We start from the raw sequence: 23,942 nt of genomic DNA, 5'->3' as shown, positions 1-23,942 counted from the left end.
AACCTACAGGATTTTTTAATTGTTGAAACAGTGGCTGCTATCCTACAGATATTTGCATAAGTGTACAAAATATGTAGGAAGCTATTGTACATCCCTGTTTATAATGGAGAAGTCCAGGAACAACCTCAGCGCCCATCAAGACTTTATAAATAAATTTCAGTACATTTGTGTATTGCAGGGTGGGGTGGGAGGAATGTAGTTGTTGAGAAAAGTAATGCGGTTATATAGATGAGATGGTTTCCAGGACGAATACTTAGATGAACAAGCATTGATATCACTGTGTGGAAAGAGCCAGCAGTATTCATTCACATGTGTGCTTTTATAAGCATAGATTATCTTGGCAGGCCACATAAGAAAAGAATACTTCTAGAGAGGGGACCTTTTCCCAATCTGCACATTCTGAAGTTAGGGAAAACATTAACCTGTCTAGAAAAAGTTAACGTTTGGTGGCCTTGAGTGTCCTCATGCCCATTTACCTTTCTTTTTGTCCTTGGGTATGTGTCTTGGCTTCACCCAGTTCTTCTCAATTGCGTATCACACAGTCAGCTTTTCTTGGATCAGAGAAATACAGAAAACAATGTGGTTAAAAATGGACAGAGTGTCCTTTGCTTAGAGCACAGTATTTGTAACACCAAGGTCAAGGGTTTGGATCCCCTGTACCAGCCAGCAACCAGAAAAAAATGGACAGAGTGACATTGTATTTAGTAAGGCGTAGACTGTTACAGACTAGCCTGTCATCTGCAACACTCACTCCCCAAAAATGTGTCTCTTAACAGCGACAGTGGCAGCCATGTATTACAGCTATTACATGTTACCAGATGGCACCTACTGTCTGGCACCTCCCCCTCCGGGAATCGACGTGGCCACTTACTACAGCACCCTTCCTGTGTCCAGCTCCCCTGGAGCAACGACCACTGCCCCACCACCTCCTGGGACCACGCCACCGCCTCCCCCAACCACAGCCGAATCCAGCAGCGGGGCGACCTCCACCACGACCACCACAAGGTGTGCCTGCCCGCTTGAGTTTGCTGTGCACTGCTCTGCACGAGTCACCTGGTACATTCTGTGTTCTCCAGCTGGGGGTTATGAGCTTGACTACATTACATGCAGGGGTCTCCGTTATCTGAGTAGTTATAATCCAGATCCCCAAGTTACACACTTGACAGAAAAACAGAAATTGTCATAATATAAAGATTTTTAGCAGTGAAGTCTAACCACTTTTAAAATTTAATTCTCGTTTAATGTCCCACACCTGCCCCTCAGCTCCAGCATCTCTTCTTGTGCATTGTGTCAGCATCTCAGTTGGGCTACAGTGCCAGGCAGAATCATGGGAGGCAAAACTGTGCTTGTTTGCAAAACATACAGGCTTTCATAAAGTTGGCAAAGGTGGTACTGGGGTGCTTCTGAGTCTCTCGCAAGCCCTGGGCAGATGGGGTCTGGCAGTTATACCAGATAACCAGTGGAAAAGAGAGAGCAAGAGGGCACCAGTACCCCTGAGGGTGCTCTCATCATGACGAAGACAGGATGAGCACTCTCTCCGGGACTGGAATGCCTCAAGTTTAAAAAAGGTTCTTGGGAAACTTAATGAAACACTGTAGGATATTTCTGCAAAAATGACCCAATTTCTGATCATGCTGACAAAAGTCAAACATGAGATAAAGGATATTGAATCATGCAAGCTGACTTATTTTTTCAATATAATAAAAAAATTAACACAACTTAATTCTTGGTCATTGGTAAGAATTAGCTTGTGATTGGAGGGAAATATTAATTATGAGAAAAAAGTGAACCTGCTTTTATCACTCCAAGTCTCACTTTTCAATAAAATCCCCATTTTCATTGGTAGCATGATGCTTTGGTCCCTGTTTAAATGCATTGACTTTAGTTTCTATAGCACAAGCACCTTCAGATCAAGAGCCTCCCGTATTTGTTGTTTGTATGAACCACTAAGGCAGTGAAAGGCCCCAGCAGCCAGGGCACTCGGCGCATCTGCTGATGGCAGGAGGGTGGTTTACCAGGGCTTTCCTCTGCAGTGCCCTTGCACCCGTGGCCACCATCATCCCACCACCCCCCGACATTCAGCCCGTGATTGACAAGCTGGCAGAGTACGTCGCCAGGAATGGCCTTAAATTTGAGACCAGTGTTCGTGCCAAGAACGATCAAAGGTCAGATGAATTTTATATATGTTAAGTATTTATATTTGGGATTTTAGTTTAGCCTTTTTTTTTTTTTTTTTTTTTTAATCTAGCTACTTAATACATTTTGTAACTATCATGTTAAATTGCTTAGTTGGGGTCTTTTTTTTTTTTTTTAATTACCTGTTTTTTGTTTGTTTGTTTTATCTTGTCTTTTTTTAAGTAAAAATGTTGAAGCTACTTAAAGTAAGAGGCTGAAGTTCATGCTTTTCAAGAATCTGTCTTGGGGCCGGCCCATGGCTCACTCAGGAGAGTGCGGTGCAGATAACACCAAGGCCATAGGTTCGGATCCTGTATAGGGATGGCCGGTTCGCTCATTGGCTGAGCATGGTGCTGACAATACCAAGCCAAGGGTTAAGATCCCCTTACCGGTCGTCTTTTAAAAAAAAAAAAAAAAGAATCTGCCTTGGAAATTTAGTCACAAATCTTTTTTGTCTTTATTTTTTAGATCAAATAAGGTTCCATGCCTCAGGTAGTAAAACATAAAACATTAGGTTGCATTTGCAGTGTGATCTGTGTGTCCCCAGACAAGCGATTTAACTTCCCTGTGCCTCAGTCTCCCTCATCTGTAAAATGGGTAGCTATAATGGTAGCTGCTTTAAAGTTGTTGAGGCGATTAAAGAGTTAGTCATTGTAGAGTGTTTGGAACAGTGTCTGGCTTGTAGTAAGTACCCAGTAAAAGTTAAATGTTGTTATTGAAATGTGTTTGTTGTCTTAAATGACTGGTTTTCTTTTTCTGTTTGTAGATTTGAGTTCCTACAGCCGTGGCACCAGTACAATGCCTACTATGAGTTCAAAAAGCAGTTCTTCCTCCAGAAAGAAGGGGGCGATAGCACACAGGTACATACCTCTGGAAAGCTCTGTTGACAGGGCAGTATGATTTGCAGATACAGAAATGATTTTCTGTTTATTCTCAGTATGTGCCAAAGGTCTTGTTGATTCTACACTTGTTCTTAATGTATATCTGGCATGCTGTCTTTAACTTTTCCCACCTCTCAGAGTTGAGATGTGCTTTTAAGAGCGGTTCGCTTATATTCATGGTGCTTGTTGATCATTTATTTGTCCAGTGTGTTCCAAACAGAAAACATCCTGTTTCATCAAGCATTCAGTGTTTCAGTTGGCTCCTATTTTTAACCTTTTTTGATGAAAGCCATGTATTGTACTTCTGTTGTGCTAACACATCTAACATAAATTTAAATACATAAAATATAAACATGTGCGTCACACAGGCATGCTGGAGCTTCCTGGCATTGTCCATGGTGGAAGCCCTGTGTCCTGGAGCGTGGCTGGCTACCTGCCACCTCACGGCCTTCCCTCTGCAACTGTCCCCACACATAGTTCTCATTCACCTGCTGGAAGCATTTCTTCTTGTCCTTGTCCTTTTTCTGCCTTTACTCTCCTCTTCTCAGTTATACAGACAGCCTGACTCTTTGTGTTTTTTTTTTTTTAATAAGAACATAGTTGTACATATCTGTGGGGTTCAGCATTGAATATCAATACTTGTGTGCAATATATGATGTTTAAATCATAACTAGTATAATCTTCATTATGCAATGTAATCGATTTTCGTGGCCCTTTACCAATTCCTCCCTTTTCCACCTCTGGTAACCTCAGTTCTGTTCTGTTCTGACCCTTTAAAGCCTGTTTTGGTAGAGAGATGACATAGGCCTTGCTTATCAATAGATTTCTTCAGACCTTTTATCTCCAATTGCTCAAACTGAAGAAAAGTGACTCATCTGTAGGTGGTGGATATAATTTGATATTCCAAAAGTATTCTCCGTAATCAGTCTCCAAAGAAAAAATACTGGAGATTGGTGCAGAAGACAGCATTAGAGATTAAAGAAGTGTAGTGTTCTTCCAGAGGGGAGGGTCTCCTTCCATTCTTCTCTTCTCATTCTATTATACCAGAAAAAAGTGCATCTGAAATTTGAAGGTATGTCCCTTAGTGCTACTTGAACAGTTCTGTAGAAATGCTGTTGTCCAGTGAAATACATGTATATATGTGTAATCTTTTTTGACAAATTCTGTATAATTTCTTACATAACAATTTATAATAATGTTTAATCCCCCTAGGCTGCATCAGCACCAGAAGAGGCTCCTGCAGAATCTGCTCCTGAAGAGCCGAGTGATGCTGGAGAGGATAGTGTGCCTGCAGACACTGCTGAGGCGGCAGGACGAGGAGGCTCAGGCGGGAAGAAGGAGGTTGCATCCAGTAAAACCATCCTGGACGGGAAGCTGGTAAAAGGTGCGCTGCTGCTGCAGTTACTTCTTGGCCTTGCAGGCTTCACTTTAAATTACCAAAAAAGAATTCTCAATTACTTAGGACTAGGTACCTTTAACTGTAGAACAAGACGGAATAGGCAGCTTCTTTTAAGTTGCTGTAACAAAACTTCCTCACTTGGTCCTACTTTCCTACCTCGGTCATATGGATATAAGCTAGTCTTAGATATATATTTGTTTAACAGCCTGTCCTGAGTAATTTAATGGAAATGTTTAGAAATTTTCAAATAATGTTTCATACCCCTCAGATTTCTGAAACTACATTTATATGCAAACTAGTATACCAGTGAAATTCATTTTATTTGTCAAAGCGGGTCCCATGAGAATCTCTACCAGGCAGTTCTCCACTCACTCAATTTTAGTTACCTTGTTATGTTCTTGGAAGGAGATTTTCATCTAACAACACAGACATGTAATAGCCAATATAATAAAAAGCGGGAAAAGGAAAAGTCTGGAGTAAGCACATTAGCAAAGAATAGAATGGCAGAACACATGAAGAAGTGGTCAGTTAACCTCGTAGGAATGGTTCACCCTTTCTGGAGACAGAGTGTTAAGCTGGGTGTTGAGAGATGAACCGGATTCCTAGAGGCAGAGGTCTGTGGCCCCAGGCCTTGCAGTATAAGCTGCATGGCTTGTTGAGAGACAGACAGCTGCTAGCCAGGTGACTCAGGTAGGTGTTGACATGGAACTTGATCTGGAGAAGTAGCCTTGGCCAGCTTGTCGGGGCTTTGCCTTCCACACTAGACCCTGAAACTCTGTCTAGGAAGGTGGCACACCTTACAGGTTTTAGATCAGAAGAATAACTTTATCCAAACTGGTAACTTTGTGAAGAGATTGAGGCTGAGGTTTGTGGTGTAATTGATGGCCTGGAGTGGAGCTGTAACAGAAGTAGAAGTAGAGCATGACGACTGCTCTTGAGTCAGGAGAAGCAGCAGAGCAGACACATGGCATTGAAGGAGATGGTCTGGAATGGTGAGAACACCTTCCTTTGCATAGAGATGCCTTTTTGATAGGAATGGTGGTCATTCAGCATCACCAAATTGACATGGATGAATGACTAGGAAAATTTACTATTTAGAAAGTTTAAAAGTTAAAAGGAGGTTACCTGAGCACATGAGTTTAATCTCTTACCTTTCCTGGCCACCTTCAAACTCTCATTGAAATAACCAAAGAAATATAATAAGTAGAGGATAAAAACAGTTACTGCTCTAGAAACCAGGGAGAGGAGTACTGTCCATATGTCAGAAGGGTAAGCCAACCCACCTGGAATCTAGTTCATAGGGAAGAAAAGTATACCTGGGGACTCAGTGGCAGTGACACCCAGGGGAGCTCACTTTCAACCAAAGTAGGGGGCAGATGGGAGGCTAGAGCAAGCTAGGGAGCATCTAGCAGGCAGTAGCATCCCCAGGAAGCACCCCAACTGGCCAGGTCTGCCCTCTGCCTCCACTGGTCATGGGCTGAAGGCAGCAGGCCTCCCACACCAGTTGCAGTAGCCACATTCCCCATGGCTGTCCTGTGACCTAGCAGATGAGACAGCACACACAGGTTTCCATTCTGCCTCCACCTGAGCCAGAGGTATTGACAAAATCCATTCCAGCTCTCAATTCTGGAAAAACACAGGCCTGCCTGTCTGGAAGGGTAAAGAAACAGAAAAGTTATTGTACCTATAGAGATTCAGAAGCTCAAAAGAAGACACTCGGAGCCTCCCAAGCATGTGGTGTCTCAGAAACAGACTCCCAAGTAATAGGAGAACAATTTTTAAATCTCTGATTTGTATTGCACAAAATTGAAAATACTATAAAAACAGTGCATCTGATAACCTGACATGTGGAAAAGATGGCTTAGAAGTAAATTGCTGAACTTTAAGATGTGATGAAAACACTAAAGATCAGATTGGATGAGAAGACAAGCTCAAAATTTTTCTCAAATCTCAAAGGAAGAGGATAGAGGTGGAAGAAAAAGAATTCAGGTAGAAAAAGAGGCAGGCTCTCCTATAAGGGAGAGAAGAAACAGACCAGCAGAGCACACTTCTCTGTAAAGTTAGATGCCAGTAATGAAGGCCCATCTGAAGTGTTAGATGAAAGTATCTGAATGCTGGAGGAGGAAGACTTTTGCAGCACTCTGAAATCATGAGGCAGAAAATAAAGACAGAAGGAATGTTACTCACCAAAAATTTATCAAATGTGGTAAAACTTTATTCAGAGGAAATATATAGTCTTATATGTTTATGTTGGTAAACAAAATAAAAACAAAACAAGCATCAAACTTAAGAAACTATAAAATGCATCTAAGAAAGCAGGAAAGGGGAATCAATAAAAATCAAAGCAGAAATTAGTGAGAAAATAAGAAGAAAAGACCAGTAAAGTAAGTAATCATTGTGCATGTTTAATATAGAAAAAAACAAATGCACATATACAGCATGAACGAGAAAAAAATCAGGTATTTTTTAAAGTGTGCAAGAACAATATATAGATACATAACTTTAAATTTGAATGAATTTGAAAATCACTGAAAAATATTATTTTCTAAGAAAACTGTCAAAAATTGTTTCAAGAAGAGATAAGAAATTGTCATAGATCAATAGGCTTGAAAGAATTTTTAAATTATCAGTCAGTGAAATACCTCTAAAACCAGGCAGCAGGCCAAGACAAATTAAAGGTTGAGTTAATTTACCCTCAAGAAATAGAAGCCTACGTCATTAAAGCTACTCCAGAACATTAAGAAAGATTAAAAATTATGAAGCTCTCAATGCTTTGCAGTCTATAGACCACAATCACTTAGAAGTATAGATGTTAAAATATTAAATTGAATCCAGCCATATCTTAAAACAGTAACAGGTTGTGAGCAATTGGGATTTGTTCCAGGAATCCCAGTATGGCACACCATCAGAGCTTCTGTTATAGTTTATCATGTTAACAGATGGAAGACTTTTTATGTCTTTCTCTTAGTAGATGATGAGAAAGTATCGACATTTCCTGAAACTTTTATGATAAAACTTCTTTAGTATAACAATAATTGATGTTGGGAAACAGGCTCTCCATTGTGAAAAAAAATTAAGACTCACATCACATCTCACAACAGTAATTCCAGGTAAAATTCAATATTTAAATGTAAAAAGTAAAACCAGAAAAGTAGAAGAAAATAAAGGTAATTTTTTTCTTTCTTTTTTTTTTTTTAAATAATCTTGGAGTTGCAAATAACTTTCTAAGCATTGAAGCCATAAATCATAAGGAAACACTAATAGGTGTGATGGAGGCATAGCTAAATAAAGTTGAGAGAAATTTTTTTTTAAATGGTGGTAAAGGGTTACTATTTTTACTATAGAAAGAGTTCTTCAAAATCAGTAAGAAAAGATGTTCACTACAGTAGAAAAATAGACAAAGGATATAAAAAGATAGTTCAGAAAAGAAAAATAGATGGCCAGTAAATAAATTTTTTAACATATCCTCATTAACAAGATATTGATTTTTACTTTTCAAGTTGACAAAGTTAAAAAAATAATAATAGTGATCGAGAGGCTGTGGGCAGGTGAGCATTGTTTTTGGAAGTGTGAGTTGATGCAGCCTTTCTTGGAGGAGGCAGCCAGCAACAAGGACAAGATTTTAGATGTAAACCCCCCCTCTACTCCTAGAAACATGCAGTTCACCAAGATGTCTGTACACAGTGTTCATCGTAGGGCTTGTTCATTTTTTTAAATAAATTGGAAACAGTCGTGGGAGATTATGAAATAAATTGACATGTCCATACTATAAAAAATACTATTGCCATTTTTTAAAATGATCTATATTGACATGGAAACATGTCTACACTATTTATATGGAAAAATGTTGCTTATTAAGTGAAAATAGATTATGAAACCACAGCATGATCCCATTTTTTTTAGCATATGTGTGACATGCAAGCATGCTTTCATGTGTGAGGAACGTCTGCTGATTATATTCACGTGATGAATTGTGGTTGATCTTCCACTTTGTTCATTTATGTTTCAAAGTTTCCCATAGAGAATGTGTAGTACTTTGAAGGTAGAATTTAGCAACAAAAGTTGTTGCCATAAAGTGGGAGCTTGTTTGATGTGGGAGGTGGAGGTTTCCCCCAGGGGTGCTCATGGCTCTGTGCTAGGCACCACGCTGCCTCAGTGCACACATCAGCCATGCATCAGTCCTCTCCAGGCTGCAGGCGAGCAGACTGTAAACACGGAAACACAAATTATAGCAAGTGGTGTGCGGAAGAGAGGTTGGACGGGACCTGTCTGAGGAGTATCATGTGAGCCGATCCTGGACAGGGGAAAGTGCTGGACAACACTCCAGAAAGAAGATAGCTGGGCAGCAGTTGATGCTGCATGGCCCAGGCATGTGACAGGCTGGTGTGGCCAGGACCACATAGGGCTGTGGCAGCACTGAGGAGGAAGTTGGGTTTTATTCTTAGTGCAGTGGGAAACCATTCATTGGAGGCTGTCAGAAGTGCTTCACGTGTTTTGATGTGATTTGCAAGAAAGATTATAGACAGAAACAATAGTTATGTGATTGAATAATTATACAAAAGAACTGATTCCTAATCCCCAGCTTTGCGCTGAGTTACCTTGAGAAACATTCCTTTTCTGTAAAATGGGGAGCCTAACAGATCTGTTGGGATTGTAAACGTTACATGAGGAAGGCAAGACATACATACTGTGCATGTTGGTCAGTTCTTTTATGAAATCACTTCCTGTATTGGATAACAGTGCTTTCTGGTATTGTATTTGGCAAGCATAGATGCTAGCTTTAAAATGTCTACTTTATACTACATGTTGGTAGAAAGCACTCCAGAAGCTTTTGTTTTAATATTCTATTTGCTGATTGCTTACTTTTCTAATTTGGGGGAAGAGATGGTTTAGGAATAATTGTTTTAAAATCATTTTGTGATATATTTTAGTCTAGCCCCTTGAGTGATTTTGATTAATTAACATTTTATGTGAAGTTTTCTCTGCTTTTAAACTTTTCCTTTACCCTATATTTATTAAAAAACATATATCTCAATCACTTTATTAAATCCCACTTCCAGAATATTTTGAAGCAAATCCCCATCATCATAGTTTTTCATCAATAAGTATTTTAGTATGTATTTCTAAAAAATGACTTTTTAAAATATAACCACAATAAAATGGCTAATACTGACTATCCTTACAAAACATGTTTTTAATCCCCTGTGTTATATCTTTGTTTTGAGGGGGGTGGTTATGAGTGCAAACATACACTAAACCAGTATAGAATGAAGTTGTATAAAGTTGCATAATCAATACAAGACTAATTTTACTCCTTTTAAATTTTACCTTATAAAATTCCGTACTCTCAACATTTAATATCTTGGTATGTGCTCTGTAGCTTGAGGTGATTGTTGGTGAAAGGTTATTATATTTCAAATGTCTGGGATATTTCATGCTTGACATCTACTTCCCATTACACATGGATTTGGAAACATAAGATGCTAAAGGTGGGGAGAACCTCAGGGGCCAGTTGGGTGACCCCACTCTGCACTACTGAGGAGCTGAGGCCCCCGGGGTGCCAGGGATGGGATCGCTGAATTAAGTCATAGCCCTTCTAGAACCTGCCTTTCTTAACCCAGAATCCATGTCTCTCTCAAACTTATCTGGTTTGCAGTGCACTTGTAAAATTCCCTTCATTGTGGTTTATTTGAATATCCATCATAAATAATAACTCATTTTTAAAAATAAAGCATCTTATTGCAACCAATTAGCTGTTGTTAAGAGCCATTTACTATCATCTCAGAAAGAGAAAGGTATTCAGTGTTTGTTGAGTGTGTGGGGACTGGGAAGGTTTTTTTTTTTTCTTTTTGTCTTTTGTATTTCTCTTAAATTAAATTTTCCAAATATTCTAGGGGAAACACATGGCTTTTTTGTTGTTGTTGTTAGGTTTAGATTTTTTTTTTTTTTTTTTTTTTTTTTTCCTGTCGATATACATTGTGGCTGATTATTGTTGCCCATCACCAAAACCTCCCTCCCTCCTCCCTCCCTAGAATTTCTTTTATGTTAGGTTTAGAATTTTCATATGGGTGTACAGACTGATCTAACATAATACCTGTCACAAAGTAGGTACCCAGTAAAATGTTTGCTGAATAAAGGAATGGGTTCTTTAATTTTTGCTTTAAAAGAAAAGGCTCATTTATATAGTTAGAGTTTTTTTAAAGATACTTTTTTATAGTGGAGTCGCATCATATGCCTACGAATGCAAATTCAGCTATATGCTGAGCCATGGAAGATTTTTAAAAAAGAAAAATGAAGGGCTGGCTAACCGGTTAGCTCACTTGATCAGAGCCTGGTGCTGATAACACCAAGGTCAAGGGTTCAGATCCCTGTACTGGCCAGCCGCCAATAAAAGAAAAGAAAAGAAAAATGAGAAGAATTGACTATTAAAAATTGCAGCTGATCCTGCTCTGGCACTTAGTGAGTATGTTCTTGCTGTGGCCCCAGGCGGCACCGTCACTGTGCAGTCCCATCACAGCAGGATCCACCCTTTGTGGGACTTGGTTCAGGGACTCATCCTGGCCCTCTCATTTGCAGCGGGCATTTAAGTAGGACCACTCTGACAGTATGGATGTCTCTCCCGGCCATAGAGCCCCCTTGTAAGATGTGACTCCACTCTAGATGTCACCTCTCGCCAGCTGATGCCCAAGTGGGTGGGAGGGCCTGGGGGATCTCTGCTCTGTGCTTCTAGTTACCTAAAAATGTCACAATTTTCACCTTTTCTCAATAGCTTCATTTGCTCCAATAAGCTTTGCAATCAAGGCCAAAGAAAATGATCTACTTCCCCTGGAAAAAAATCGTGTTAAGCTAGATGATGACAGTGATGATGATGAAGAAAGCAAAGAAGGCCAAGAAAGTTCTAGTAGTGCCGCAAACCCCAGCCCGGCAGTTGCCCCACCCTGTGTAGTTGTGGAGGAGAAGAAGCCTCCACTTACCCAGGAGGAGCTAGAAGCAAAGCAAGGTTTGTCAATGGCTTTTAAATTTTTTGAAAGAAAGAAAATACGTAAATATAAGATTTCCCTGCTAAGCCAAAACTACTGAGACTGCCAACTCAAATCTTGAGACTTTGGAAATCGGAACCATTTGGGAGTTGTGTAACATATGTGAGCATTTGAAAAGTTCCCTGTTAGAGTAATGAGCACCACTCTTCTGTGAGCATCAAGGCAGTGCCGCTGGCGATTTGTTTTCAAAGACTCCATGTTGGCTGTCTCAGACCTGATGCGCCCCAGCGCCCCAGTAGAGTGCATTGATGGAGTGGAGGTGCACTTTGGAGGTTCACTTCGTGCTTTGATGGCTGCCCCAGGGCAAAGTGCTCAGCCTGTGTTCCTAGCTCAGGTTAATGTTCCAAAGTAGGAGATGCCCTTTTGTGAGCTGTCTCCCAGCAGAACCATTGGACCTTTGTAGATGGTGTGTGCCCAAGCTGATTTCTCCAGGCGGGCTGTGGCCAGTCTTCGTGAGTCACCGCATAGCCTCTGCAGGGCCCTGACGTGTGGCCAGCAGCATTTGGAGGGGACATCTCACAGTCTTTCTGCCCCCACTCCAAAATAAATTATATTCTGCATGAAAGTAGTAAATTTCTGATTGCATTTGCGGCTTTTGTGTAATTAACTGATTTTCTTAAATTGGTTTTTTTGTGTACACAAACAGATCAAGCAACATTTTTAAAAGGTAATATTTTAACCCCAGTATGCTCTACTGTCAAGAACTCACCTTGTACTCAGTTCTCCCTAAGCAAATTTGTATTTGTACATGTGTATCTAGATCTGTTCTTCCTGTGTGTAAACTGAACAACTTGTTGGATCATTTGGAATAAAACTTTACATAGAGTATTCACTGCCTGGTATGAATATTTTGGATACATGTTTATGAAAGCCATTTTGACATTTCCATTATTCTAGCTTTCATTAGTTTGGAATCCCGTCAACTTTCTGACTTTGAAAGTAAAATGTCAAAAAAAAGAACAGCATTATAAACTAATTCTCTGAAAATTCAGTTTGCCTGATGTGTTTACCTATTCTGAAATTTGTATCATGTTCTTTTTTTTAAATAACTGCATTGTATTTCCCTTTGCCACCTATAGAAATTAAGATAGGAAGATAAAATACTGCCTGCTCTAAACTTCTTTTTTCTTTGTTTATTCCTTAAGCAAAGCAAAAGCTGGAGGACCGCCTTGCAGCTGCTGCCCGGGAAAAGCTGGCCCAGGCGTCTAAGGAGTCGAAGGAGAAACAGCTTCAAGCAGAACGTAAAAGGAAAGCAGCGTTATTTTTACAAACCTTAAAAAATCCTCTCCCAGAAGCAGAAGTTGGGAAAATTGAGGAGAGTCCTTTCAGTGTAGAGGTATGTTAAAGAAATTCCACATTGGCATTTGTGGGGAAGCATGATAATAAGAGCAGGTGAGCATGGGGCTCTCTCTTGCCAGAGAAAGGGATATTTGCTCACCCCACTCTGCCGACCCACAAGGGTTACAGACTTTATAGCCATGCGTCTGTAAGAATCTGATGACAGCCTCTCCATAGATGTACATATGCACATACACACCAAATACTAGCCATGATTTCAGAGAATTCTCAGACCACTGGGCCCCAGCTTAGGATCGTCTGCGTTATGACTGCCCTTCCAGGGCCCACAGGAGAGCTTTGAGTGCTCATGCGGGGCTTGCTGCTGGAGTGCTCCCTGCAGCACCACTGCGGCCCATACTGAGCTCACACTACTGCTAACATCTTTACGCCAGGGTCTATATCAATATCAGTATTTTTCATTAAAAAGAAGTAGTCAGATATGATCACCTTTGTCTTTAGTAAGAAGGAGTTGATGGTAGGTAGTCTGTACAAAGTTACAAAGTTACAGTTAGATAGGAAGAATAAGTTCTGGTGCTCTAGGGTGACTATAGCTAATAATATTGTATTGTATATTTCAAGATAGCCAGAAGAGAGGATCTTGAATACTATAACCACAAAGGAATGATAAATGTTTAGGTGATAGATATGCTAAGTATTCTAATTAGATCATTATACAATATATGCATGTATTAAAATAAACTGTACCCCATAAACACGTACAATGAAAAAAATTAATTAAAAAATTTAAAAGTTTTTAAAGAAATGGAGGATGTTGAGAGCACAGGCTCCAGGGGTAGACAGTCCCTTGCTCAGCAGTGTGACCAGGGACTTGGCCTCAGATGGGTATCATCTCATTGCTGCCTTTTGGGGTGACTGCCTTGAGTGAGGTGCCTGAGACCACCCTCTGGTAAACGCTGGTTCCTTCCACAGCAGTGGTGGGTGGGAGCAGCTAATCCTCCTCCCTGGAAACTCTGCCTTTTCCTAGTCACACCAATGTAGAATCTTTTAAGTTTTATTTTAGATTCTTTAACAGTTCTCTCTCTGAATTTTATTTTGTATTTAAAGTATTCTTCAGGAATATCTAGAGATTCTCTTGGGAGTTCAGAAACATTTTGGAGACTTTTTAAAGTAAGAAAGAATAGAGTATGACATTCACCAAGGCTTAAAGGAGGTTTGTCTTTGTATAAGTAAGTTGTGACAGAACTGAGTGTCCTAGTAGCATGTACTCCCATTTTAGATGAATTGAAAGCCTCCTTCACATTTGAACTATATTAGAATGGATTGTAGATTCACAGTTAGCAGCAGCTAAAACATTGTAGCTTTATGGTTTTTTTAGAGCAGTTAAAGACAGTCATTTGAAAAAATCTTTCTCAATCTGTCTTTTTTTTTTTAAAAAAAAAAAAAAGTAACTTGAGGAATTTTGCTTTTCGAATAGTTTCAAACCTTGAGAAAAATTGAGAGTAGTGAAATGACCACCTTGCCCACCCTCCGTCCCCCATCAGGTATGCACATCTGCACGTACACTTCTTATTTCCCAGAACAGTCTGAAGCTCATATGCAGACATGGTGACAGCCCTCCCCCAGATACTCCAGCATGTGTCCCCACAAGGAAGGACCTTCTCCTGGGGAACTGCAGCCCCGTAGGACAGACTGATCATGGCTGTCACTTTAGTTCCTGTGCAGAACACAGCCACATCTCTCCATGTGTCCCCAGATCTCTTTTGTAACTGGCTTTTCCCATAATAAAGAACAAGCCCTTTGCTTTTTTGACTTTAATTACATTGACATTTCTAAGAGTCCAGGGTCATTATTCAAAACTAATTTTCTGCATGTAGTTGCTTGCTTTGTTTTTCTGTTGAAAGCAGTATTCTGAGTTCAGATTGTTAGCATTCTGCTGAAGGCTGAATCAACTTTCTTGTGTCAGGAATCAGTCTGAAATGCTCTCAGATTTGGCAGGAGCTTCCAAAGATAGCTGGATTAGACTGGGAAGAGAAGTTAACGTAAGTTTGTGTGAGACCTTGTCAAGTATGGAGTATCACATGGTGGGCTGACTCCTGGATGTTGCCACCTGCTTAAGCATTGGGTCTGAAAGTGGTCAGTGGTCCCATCCTCTGAACCGTCCTTGACAATGCCACTCCCAGAAAATGTGCACTTTCAGGGGAGAGGGAAACCCACCAGCAGCCCCGCCAGGACAATCACCTCACTGCCATCTATACAGCTCTTTACAGACATGGGCTGCCTATCTCCTGGCCCTCACTTCAGCCAGTTTTGGCAAAAGCAAAAGGATCTGTTGTCGTTCCTTAGCTTTGGAAAGATTTCTGCAGAAATAAGGGAATGAATATGCACCAACTAAAAATGATCATTAAGGCTACTGTAACCGCATAGAAAAACACTTTTGATATAGGAAGGGGGAGAGGCAAAATTTAAAATATCTGCCTTTCATGGTTGCAGCTGTAAAAATTATGCGTGTAGCAAGGAGGGGGAGAAAATTTAAGAAAGTAAGGGAAGTGTTGTAATGGTAGGGATGTGTGTATTTATTTTAATTTCCATTATTTCGTATCATTTGTGCAGTGAATAAAGGGGTTAATTAAAAGACATCTGCAAAAATAGATACTTTAACTGATTATATTACATGATTGCATCTATATGTTCTAATAAAATTGTGTTTTAATGAAAACTCAGTGCAATCATTCATCATTAATCCACAGTTTTTCCCAGTCTACTATTTTGAATAGCTACCAGAATCCTTCCCTTGTAAACACAAGATAGGCTACAACTTATGCCTTTATCCTATTCATTTTTATATGGGGCTTCTAATTTCCTGCTTTCAAGCATTGGTTTTAAATCTGTAATACGTAGAAATGAGTGTTTAAGTCATTGGAATGATCTCCCTGGATATGTGTGTGTGTGTGTGTTGTGTATATACAGAGTATAGTTACTAAGCTATTTTAACAAAAATGTAATGGTAGCAGCAGATGGTGATAACTGTATTTAACTTCTTTGAAACAAAAATACTTGTAGTTAAATTGGCAACCATCATAACTAAGATTCAAACTTGAAAAAAATTCTAGCCTAAAGCACCTTTGGGGAAAGGTGCCCTTGGCTTTAGTAAGAGTTCTTATGTGCACTTTACTCACAGATGCTGGGATGTTTGACACAACTACGTAGGTGGGGTGTTCTTAGAGTGCAGGAGGAATTGAGACATGATGGGGTATGGCCCTCAAGCCTGGGGTGAGGAAACCCACGAGACTTAGGAGGAGTCAGCACAGTGGGAGCTCATGGCCTCCTCAATCAGAGCATGACCAGCTTGGCCCACTTTGCAAGACAAGCAGACGCATGCAGGGTGGCATAAGGACACTCTAAAAGGTGTAGTACAAAACTTGGCAGGAATTTTACTGTCTTAAGGTTCACTGAAAACAGCCGTTGTGCAGCTTATTTGCCTTAAGGACTGGCATTTTTCTATTTTTACTTTGCTTTTTTTTTTTTTTTTTTTTTTTTTTTGTCGTTTTTTCGTGACCGGCACTCAGCCCGTGAGTGCACCGGTCAGTCCTATATAGGATCCGAACCCGCGACGGGAGCGTCGCCGCGCTCCCAGCGCAGCACTCTACCGAGTGCGCCACGGGCTCGGCCCTTTACTTTGCTTTTGATAAAAGTAGTGTATACATATGATTTTAAAAGTTCAAATGCTGGAGAAAGACATAAAACGAAGAGGAAAAATCTTTTCATGCGCACGCGCGCACGCGTGTGTGTGTTAATTCCTGTAGAAGTCACAGTTTTTTAAATTTTATTTTGGGTTTTTTATTGTGGCAAAATGTTCATATGAAGCTACCATTTTAACCCTTTATTCTAGTGTCCAGTTCAGTGGCAGTAAGTACGTTCACATCGTTATGCAGTCATCCCCACCATTCATCTCCAGAACTCTCATCTTCCCAAACTGAAACTGTAACCATTAAAATGACTTCCTATACCCCTCCCCCAGCCCCTGACGACCTCTATTCCACTTTCTGTCTCTATGAGTCTGATCTAGGGACCTCCTATAAGTGGAATTATATAGTGTTTGTCCTTTTGTGACTGGCTTATTTCACTTGGAACAGTGTTCTCAGGGTTAATCCATATTGTAGCACATGTCAGAGTTTCCTTCCTTTTTAATGCTGAATAATATTCCATTGTATGGATGGACCACATATTGTTTCTTTTGTATTCTTAAGGGGGGAAAAATCTGTCGATTTATGTATAGATTTCAAATATTGTAATGGGACTCTGCCTCATACATTATTCTGACAATTTGCTGTTTTCAGTTATAGTAAAGATCTGTCCATGTCAGTGCTCAAAGTAGCACTTGGTATTATAGGCACCTGGTAAATATCTGTTGGCTGAACAACTGTAAGTCATTTATCTGTCCTTAAATCACCCTCTTAGGGTGTGCCGTCACTGGTAACTGCCCCCTGCTGTGGGAAATGTAAAACATGTGCAGGGTTTTATGCTTGTGAGTAAGGCTACTTTAACACTGTTGTCCTGTATCTTCTGCGCTTCAGTGAGTGTCCTCATGAGTTAGATCCCTGACCGTGAACTGCTGTTTTAATTTGAGGTACTGCTAAATTGGCCCCAAAAGAATGGCAGCAGTTTTGTTTACCTCCGTGGGGTATGAAAATAACTTTTCTCGTGGCCCTGTCAGCTCTAGTTGTCATCGCCCTTAATTCTCATAAGTCTGCTAGGCAGGAAAATGGCTCTGTTTTAATTTACATGTTTTAGTGATGAGTGACACTGAATAACTTCCCTGGGTTTCTTGGCATTTGGGTTTTCTGCTGCGCTGTGAACTGCCCTGGTGGCTGCTTTCCTTTTGGTTGCCTCTGACCCCGCACTTCATGTTATCACTTCCTTGTCAGCAACACACACATTTCCCCTCGCGCATCCTGATCTGGCCCCGGCATTCACTTCAGCTCGTGGAGCATGTAGGTAGACACAGCCCGTTCACTAGATCACACATCTCTTCCCCACCAATGTGCAGAGCTCGCTTTGTTCCATACTAAATTCCCATTTGTATTTGATTGATTTCTGCACGTGTGTCTGTTCAATTCCATTGATATCAGGACAGGTGATTTTACATATTCAGGTATAATTTTAAATGATGCCTTCTAGTGAGCTATTGACATGGAAAGATATTGACAATACACTAAATGTTTAAGCAGTTTATAAAATATGTAAAAGCACATGCATAAATAGTAATATAAACCTGTGTATATATATATTGTCCTCGTTCTTGGTGTATGTGTGATCTTCATTTAAAATGAAGAGAGGCTGGACGGTTAGCTCAGTTGGTTAGAGCACAACCTTGTAATACAAAGGTCACGGGTTCAGATTCCGGAACCGGCCAGCCACCAAAAAAAAAAAAATGAAAGAGAGAGATCTGTTGGGCCAGCCCGTGGCCCACTCGGGAGAGTGTAGTGCTGATAACACCAAGGCCCTGGGTTCGGATTCGATGTAGGAATGGCCGGTTAGCTCACTGGGTGAGTGAGCATGGTGCTGACAACACCAAGTCAAAGGTTAAGATCCCCTTACCGGTCGTCTTTTAAAAAAATAAATAAAACGAAGAGAAATCAGAGTCTTAACTGAACCCCTTTTGAGTTACTGTGCAGTCATTTGCATAGTAACAACAGCTTTCAGGACAGTTTTTAGATTCCAGTAATTTTTTCAAGTTATTGATCCTTCCAAGTTCAGGAATCCAACAAGAGTTTGAAAAGGAAGTAGGAACAAAAATGAACTCGTTTCCAGAGGCTTTTATGTTCAAGGTGCCAGGGCACTTTGTGGTATGAATTAGAAGTTTGTTTGTTGACCAGTGGTCATAAGATTACATTTGCGCACCTGGCGGGGCACATGCACACCTCCAGGGCAGCCTGCAGGGCACAAGGCTTAGGTGGGACCTTCAGGAGCTTTGATAATTTGGACAGGTGACACACAATAGCGAGGGCCCTCAAGGGAAAGACCCTCAAGTGGTAAAGGACAGGTAGGGCTGCTCAGGATGCGGAGTTTTGGTGGCAGTAGAGAAATGCGTGTTTTGAAAAGCTTAGGATGCTGGAATGAACAGGGGAGACTTACAAGACTAAAGCAGCTTTTCCCCATGAGTCCTGGGGAAGACTGGGTCCTCAGCCTGCATGTTGGGCAGGGGCAGCAGAAAAGGAAGCACAGAGCCATCCTAGGAGCACCGGGGGACCCAGACCAGTAGACAGAGACTAGCAAGAGGAGACTGGTGCTCCTCTTTCTGTGTCATTACTCACTTCGCAGTTGATGCAGAGTTGCTTCACAAGTAAGATTGTATCTTATTTTCAAATACATGTTAATCTGCTTTTGAGCAATCTGTTTGCCACAGCAGGAAATAATAGTTGCTCGTTCGTGTGCTAATTTGTTGCCAAATGCTTCATTGTGATAAAAAGGACTAATCAATATTATTTTCCAGTGTTTTGGAAGTAGTAGACAATAAGTTTTTAAATACTGTGCTCTCGTAAATTACTATTCTTCAGAAGTTCCTCTTTCATTTCTCCCAAACACTGCCTAAACCACTGTATGTCTATGTCTCCCCACCACCACCCCCACACCCAGTCCTGATTTAGGTTTTGACCATTTTTTCTGGAATATTAAAGTTACGTCCCAAAAGGCAGTTCTGGCTCCCTGGAAGACCCATTTGGCACTTGTCGGCATGCACAGCTGTCCCTGTGCCTCCCGCAAGTGTCTCAGACAGCATCTTAGTTGATGGCTGTGGTCAGAGTGCTTAGCCATGTGCCTTTAGAAGTCAATTGGGGGACAGGGTGGAGATGGAACTGCGGGGGGCAGGGTCTTGACTCAGACAATGACCACTAAATTTTTCTTCCAGGTTATTTGTATGTGTGCACTTTAAATTAGTGGAGCAGTTGAGAGTGTTTTTGGTGAAGCCAGAAATAACATTTACATGGAAAGTTAATTATTTTTTGAAGTATGTGCTATCCAATATGTTAGCCACTAGCCACACATGGCAATTTAAATTTAAAGTTAATTAAAATTAAATAAAATACAGAATTCCATTCCTTAGTCACCAAATGACCGGCCACATTTCAATAGCTCAGTAGTCATGTGTGGCTGAGCCAACTGCCTTGGACAGCACAGAGAGCATCTTAATCATCCCAGTGAGGTTTAAATGGTTGATCGGGTACTGATTCATATTTTAAGTTTTCCTCATGGTTTTAACGTTTTGATTACACTGTCTGTCAAGGCTTTCACTGCACATGGTACAAGCCTATCCCACCTATCCCAGATGGCTTAAGTGGAAGCAGTAACTGGGCTCACACGTTGAGGTGTGAGGGTGCACAGCCCGCTTCATCACGAAATCTGGTCAACAGAGGAGAGGACCTTGTCCTCCTGCTCAGGCAGCCATACTGGGCTTGAAGCTCCTTGACCCTGGTCTTCCTGACTTGGGTCATGTGTTTCTCCCCAAACATAGCACTACAGCCAGGGAGGCTGGAGCTTTCTGGTCCATCTCCCACTCTCCAGATGGAGTGAGTTCGTCTGAAATTCATGGATTGAGAGGTCAGAGAGGGCTGTTGCCCACACAGGCAGCACTCACACATGTGGGGGGAACAGGGGCTGGGCTCGAGAGAGAGCAGGTTTCCGCTGCTCTCATCTAAGCAGTCCTGTATGCATTTTCCTGAAACAGTTTCGTGGCTCATGTCATGAAGAGCACGTCTTGTGGTTTTGCCGCCTTCAGGGTGACTTGAATCTGCCACTGTCCTCTCTCTAGCTGTGTACTCAGAAACGCCTCCCTTAGTGTTTGGAGAGGCCAGTAATGCACTCCTGTCCTGTTAGTATTAAAAGTGGTGGACTACATATCTAAGACTGCAGGTAGTGGGATCCTGAACGTAAACACCACCATTTAGTTCTCCAGTAGACAACAGCATCCAGTTTGTATTTTGTTAATGCTTCCAAACATAAGTGTATTGCGGTGAAGCCCACTCTCCCACCCTTACCCCTGTCCTGGCAGGGAGAATATAGTTAGACCATGCACTGCTGTACACAGTGTCTGTGCTCACGCTTGCTCTCTGGACAGGAGGCTCAGGCTCTGGAGCCAGACTGTGGGCTAAAATCTCAGTTCCTCCACATGCTCCTAGTGTGACTTTGGGTACATTGCATGATCTCTAGCCTCATTTTCCTCCCCTGCACAATGAGCGTTGTCTTGGTGCCTACTGTTGTGAGAGCTGATGCCTTTGGTTGTGAGACATGTGAGGTATCTCTGAAAAAGAAGAGCACCACTGATCCTAACTGCTCAGTGGGTCAGTCATACAGCCTCTTCCCCTCAGAGGGGATCATGTGCGAGGGGTGTGCTCAGAATCCCTGAGACGTGCAGTGTGGGCAAAGCACTCAGGAGGGGCCAGCACCTGCTGTCAGCCCCACGGACCATTTATCAGGTGGCTGCTATTTGCATATCGTATTTGTTATCCTTTATCTTTTTGGTCTCAAGTCTAATTACTTAGGTTTTTTTGTTTGTTTTGGTTTTGTTTGGGAGCAGCTGGCCATTATGGGGATCCAAACCCTTGTCTTTAGTGTTATAACACTGCATTCTAACCAACTGAGCTCATCGACCAGCCCTAATTACTGGGTTTTTAAATATCCTATTAGTACTTTTTTGGTTTTTTGGTGTTTGGTTTTTTGCAGCTGGCCGGTATGGGGATCTGAACCCTTGACCTTGGTGTTACCAGCACCCCACTCTACCAAGTTATTAGTACTTTTAAGCTGAAAAAAACAGTAAGGTCAATACAGTGAATCATCTTAATTCAGCCAGGCAAAAGTCACCGTAGTTGCCAATTTTTACCTTAATTGTGAAGGTAATCATTTTACTAGAATAAATAGATCCCATGGATTACAAGTTATATTTTGAAAGTATTGATGCAGGTTATCCCCTCACTTCAAAATGGAGTACTGAAGTTTAACGGCAGTGATAAAATAAGTATTATTAATGACAGGCATAGTTAGGATAAAGGCAAAAAAAACAGTAATAAAGTTCAGAGATACAGATTATTAGATTGGCAATAAAAATATAGATAGAAACAGCTAGTGACGCAACCTCGCGCTCTGGTGTGGTTTTGGACTGCACCTTGTGCGGTGGCTCATGCCCACCTTGGTCTCGCCTCCTCTCACAGATGCTTATTAGGCCACGTTTTCCCACCTCTTCTCCCTCTCAGTGTAGCACATCATCCTCACAGCGTCCTGAGTGTGGGGGTTTTGTGAGCATGAAGACAGTAGCTAATGAGAGCTTGTTACAGGAAACAGCAGCAGTGTACTTCCCTTCGTTCCCATCACAGAATGGCCTGCTTGCTCTCCATTCTCCCTGTGACAGGCTCTGTCTCTCTGTTTTCCCTGGAAAATCCCATGCCTTGTTTCAGAAAGGATTTGTGGCAACTCCAACTTCCGTGTAACTGACGGAGGCTGTTGAGCACTAACTGGCGTGCTCAGGCCCTTGAGTTCCAATTTTGAATAGTGTCCTTCATCCCCCCGTTTAGTCTTGTTTTTTCAAGCAAATACACTTCTAATTTAGAGTGTATAGTTACTGGAACTTTTTAAATGCATGAAGCTGGTTTTTCTGGTGGCCCAGCAGCAGAGTTCTCTTGTAGCAAGCATATCTGAGCTGTTCCCACAACAGTGTGCATTGGTGCTGGGGCCACCTCTGAGCTGTCAGAGGCAGATGAGGCCTGGACTGTTATGTGCTCTCTGGTCTGCGGATCGGTAAGCCCTCTACACATATGTGGGAGAAGCATTAGCTAGAACACTGAACCAGGATTTCCCTTCTCCAGCCTCTAAAGTTTTAAAGCTCACTACATTTTATTTGTTATATTTCTAATTCAAAATCTCATTTAGTATATATGCTTATGGGCAAATCATGACTAATGCCAGAGTGGAAATAGGTGTTCTTAGATATAGAGGTTGTGTTCTTATCAGATGTTTACATTTTTTAATTATTTTAACAATAAAATACATTAAAATTTAACATGAAGAATATTATTACACTAAAAGAGTTTGAAGTTAGAAAAGCCTTTTTGGTAAGGACAGTTGCACAATGAAATGGGTTTCCTGGAGGTAATTTAGGCAGAACCTTAAAAATGAACTTGGCAGTATTCATGTAGAAGGAGGCAGTGATGTCCCAGATGAGGAATGCTAGAGCATCTCTAAACCCATCTTCTGGAGAGCCTGTTACTGAATTATGCTAATGGAAACAAGTCTCAGGAGGAAGGAGTTGCCTTCGTGAGTGATTCTTGGCCTTCCTGCTGCTCTCACACATAACTGCCTCTGAGAATCTCTGCTCAGAATGAGTGAAAGATGTTAAAGATAATGTGTTAAGAACATAAACAGCAGGATGGGCTGAAAGGAAAGACTGAGAAGTCACCATTACATCTTAAAGCAGCTAATTCAATTGGTAATCTGATTTTAAATTGATGCCTACCCCGCCAGAGCACCAGTGAATTGTTTTTTATCTCAAAGCCAAAGTAAGAAACAACCCTAGAATAATCGTTTGTGCAAAGTGTTGTTTTCCCTCATCCCCTTGGCCTTGTCAAAGTGGACCCAAGAAGAGGAAAGAAGGAAAGGAAAACCCATTAGCCGTTGCCGGTTTACAAATGCTGTCCTGTGCCAATACACTGACACTGTTCCCACGTGGCAGCAGGGTAGCAGGCTTTACTGGAGCACCCTCTCCTGTTAGCAGCTAGGGCAGCCTAGGATCCTGGAGCCCACCTAGAGCACCTGATTTTCATGTTTTCAGTAAACATTACACCCAAGTCCTCGAGGCACAAGTGATAAATTGCAGATTTCTCACTATGACTCTAGGTGTGTGGTGTTTAATGACGGTAGTTAAAAATTCACTTAAAGTGAATTGAGAAATGACCTTTCCTAGCAAAGAGGGGAAGGCTGAAGGCAGGTCTTCAGCCTAAGTATAAAACAGCTCATTACTGAAAGGAAGTGGCTGTTTCTCACGCTGGTGCTGGTGATCCACTGTGAAAAGTCATCAGTGATTTAGTTTAAACCTTTTAAAATTTTCAACAAGGTATAGAGATTCATTAAAAAACCTAATGTTGGAGGTTTGGGGAATCTCAT

The 23,942-nt window shown here is 41.2% G+C and overlaps 1 protein-coding gene across 7 annotated transcripts in view; it reads left to right on the top strand.

Annotated features, from left to right (window-relative positions):
* The window catches only part of SFSWAP (splicing factor SWAP), an 81,240-nt gene that overhangs the window by 36,677 nt on the left and 20,621 nt on the right, over positions 1–23,942 (top strand). For 6 of the 7 annotated variants that reach the window (XM_063086817.1, XM_063086816.1, XM_063086823.1 and 3 more), the window contains 6 exons: positions 777–1,005; positions 2,034–2,165; positions 2,942–3,035; positions 4,269–4,440; positions 11,225–11,455; positions 12,641–12,831. In XM_063086817.1, the coding sequence (XP_062942887.1) occupies positions 777–1,005; positions 2,034–2,165; positions 2,942–3,035; positions 4,269–4,440; positions 11,225–11,455; positions 12,641–12,831 (1,049 nt within the window). The remainder of the gene's footprint in view (positions 1–776; positions 1,006–2,033; positions 2,166–2,941; positions 3,036–4,268; positions 4,441–11,224; positions 11,456–12,640; positions 12,832–23,942) is intronic. The other variant, XM_063086818.1, reaches the window with a different exon arrangement.

The sequence above is a fragment of the Cynocephalus volans genome, chromosome 2 (assembly GCF_027409185.1).
Source record: "Cynocephalus volans isolate mCynVol1 chromosome 2, mCynVol1.pri, whole genome shotgun sequence".
Classification (NCBI taxonomy): domain Eukaryota; kingdom Metazoa; phylum Chordata; class Mammalia; order Dermoptera; family Cynocephalidae; genus Cynocephalus; species Cynocephalus volans.
This window is presented reverse-complemented; position numbering and strand designations above follow the sequence as displayed.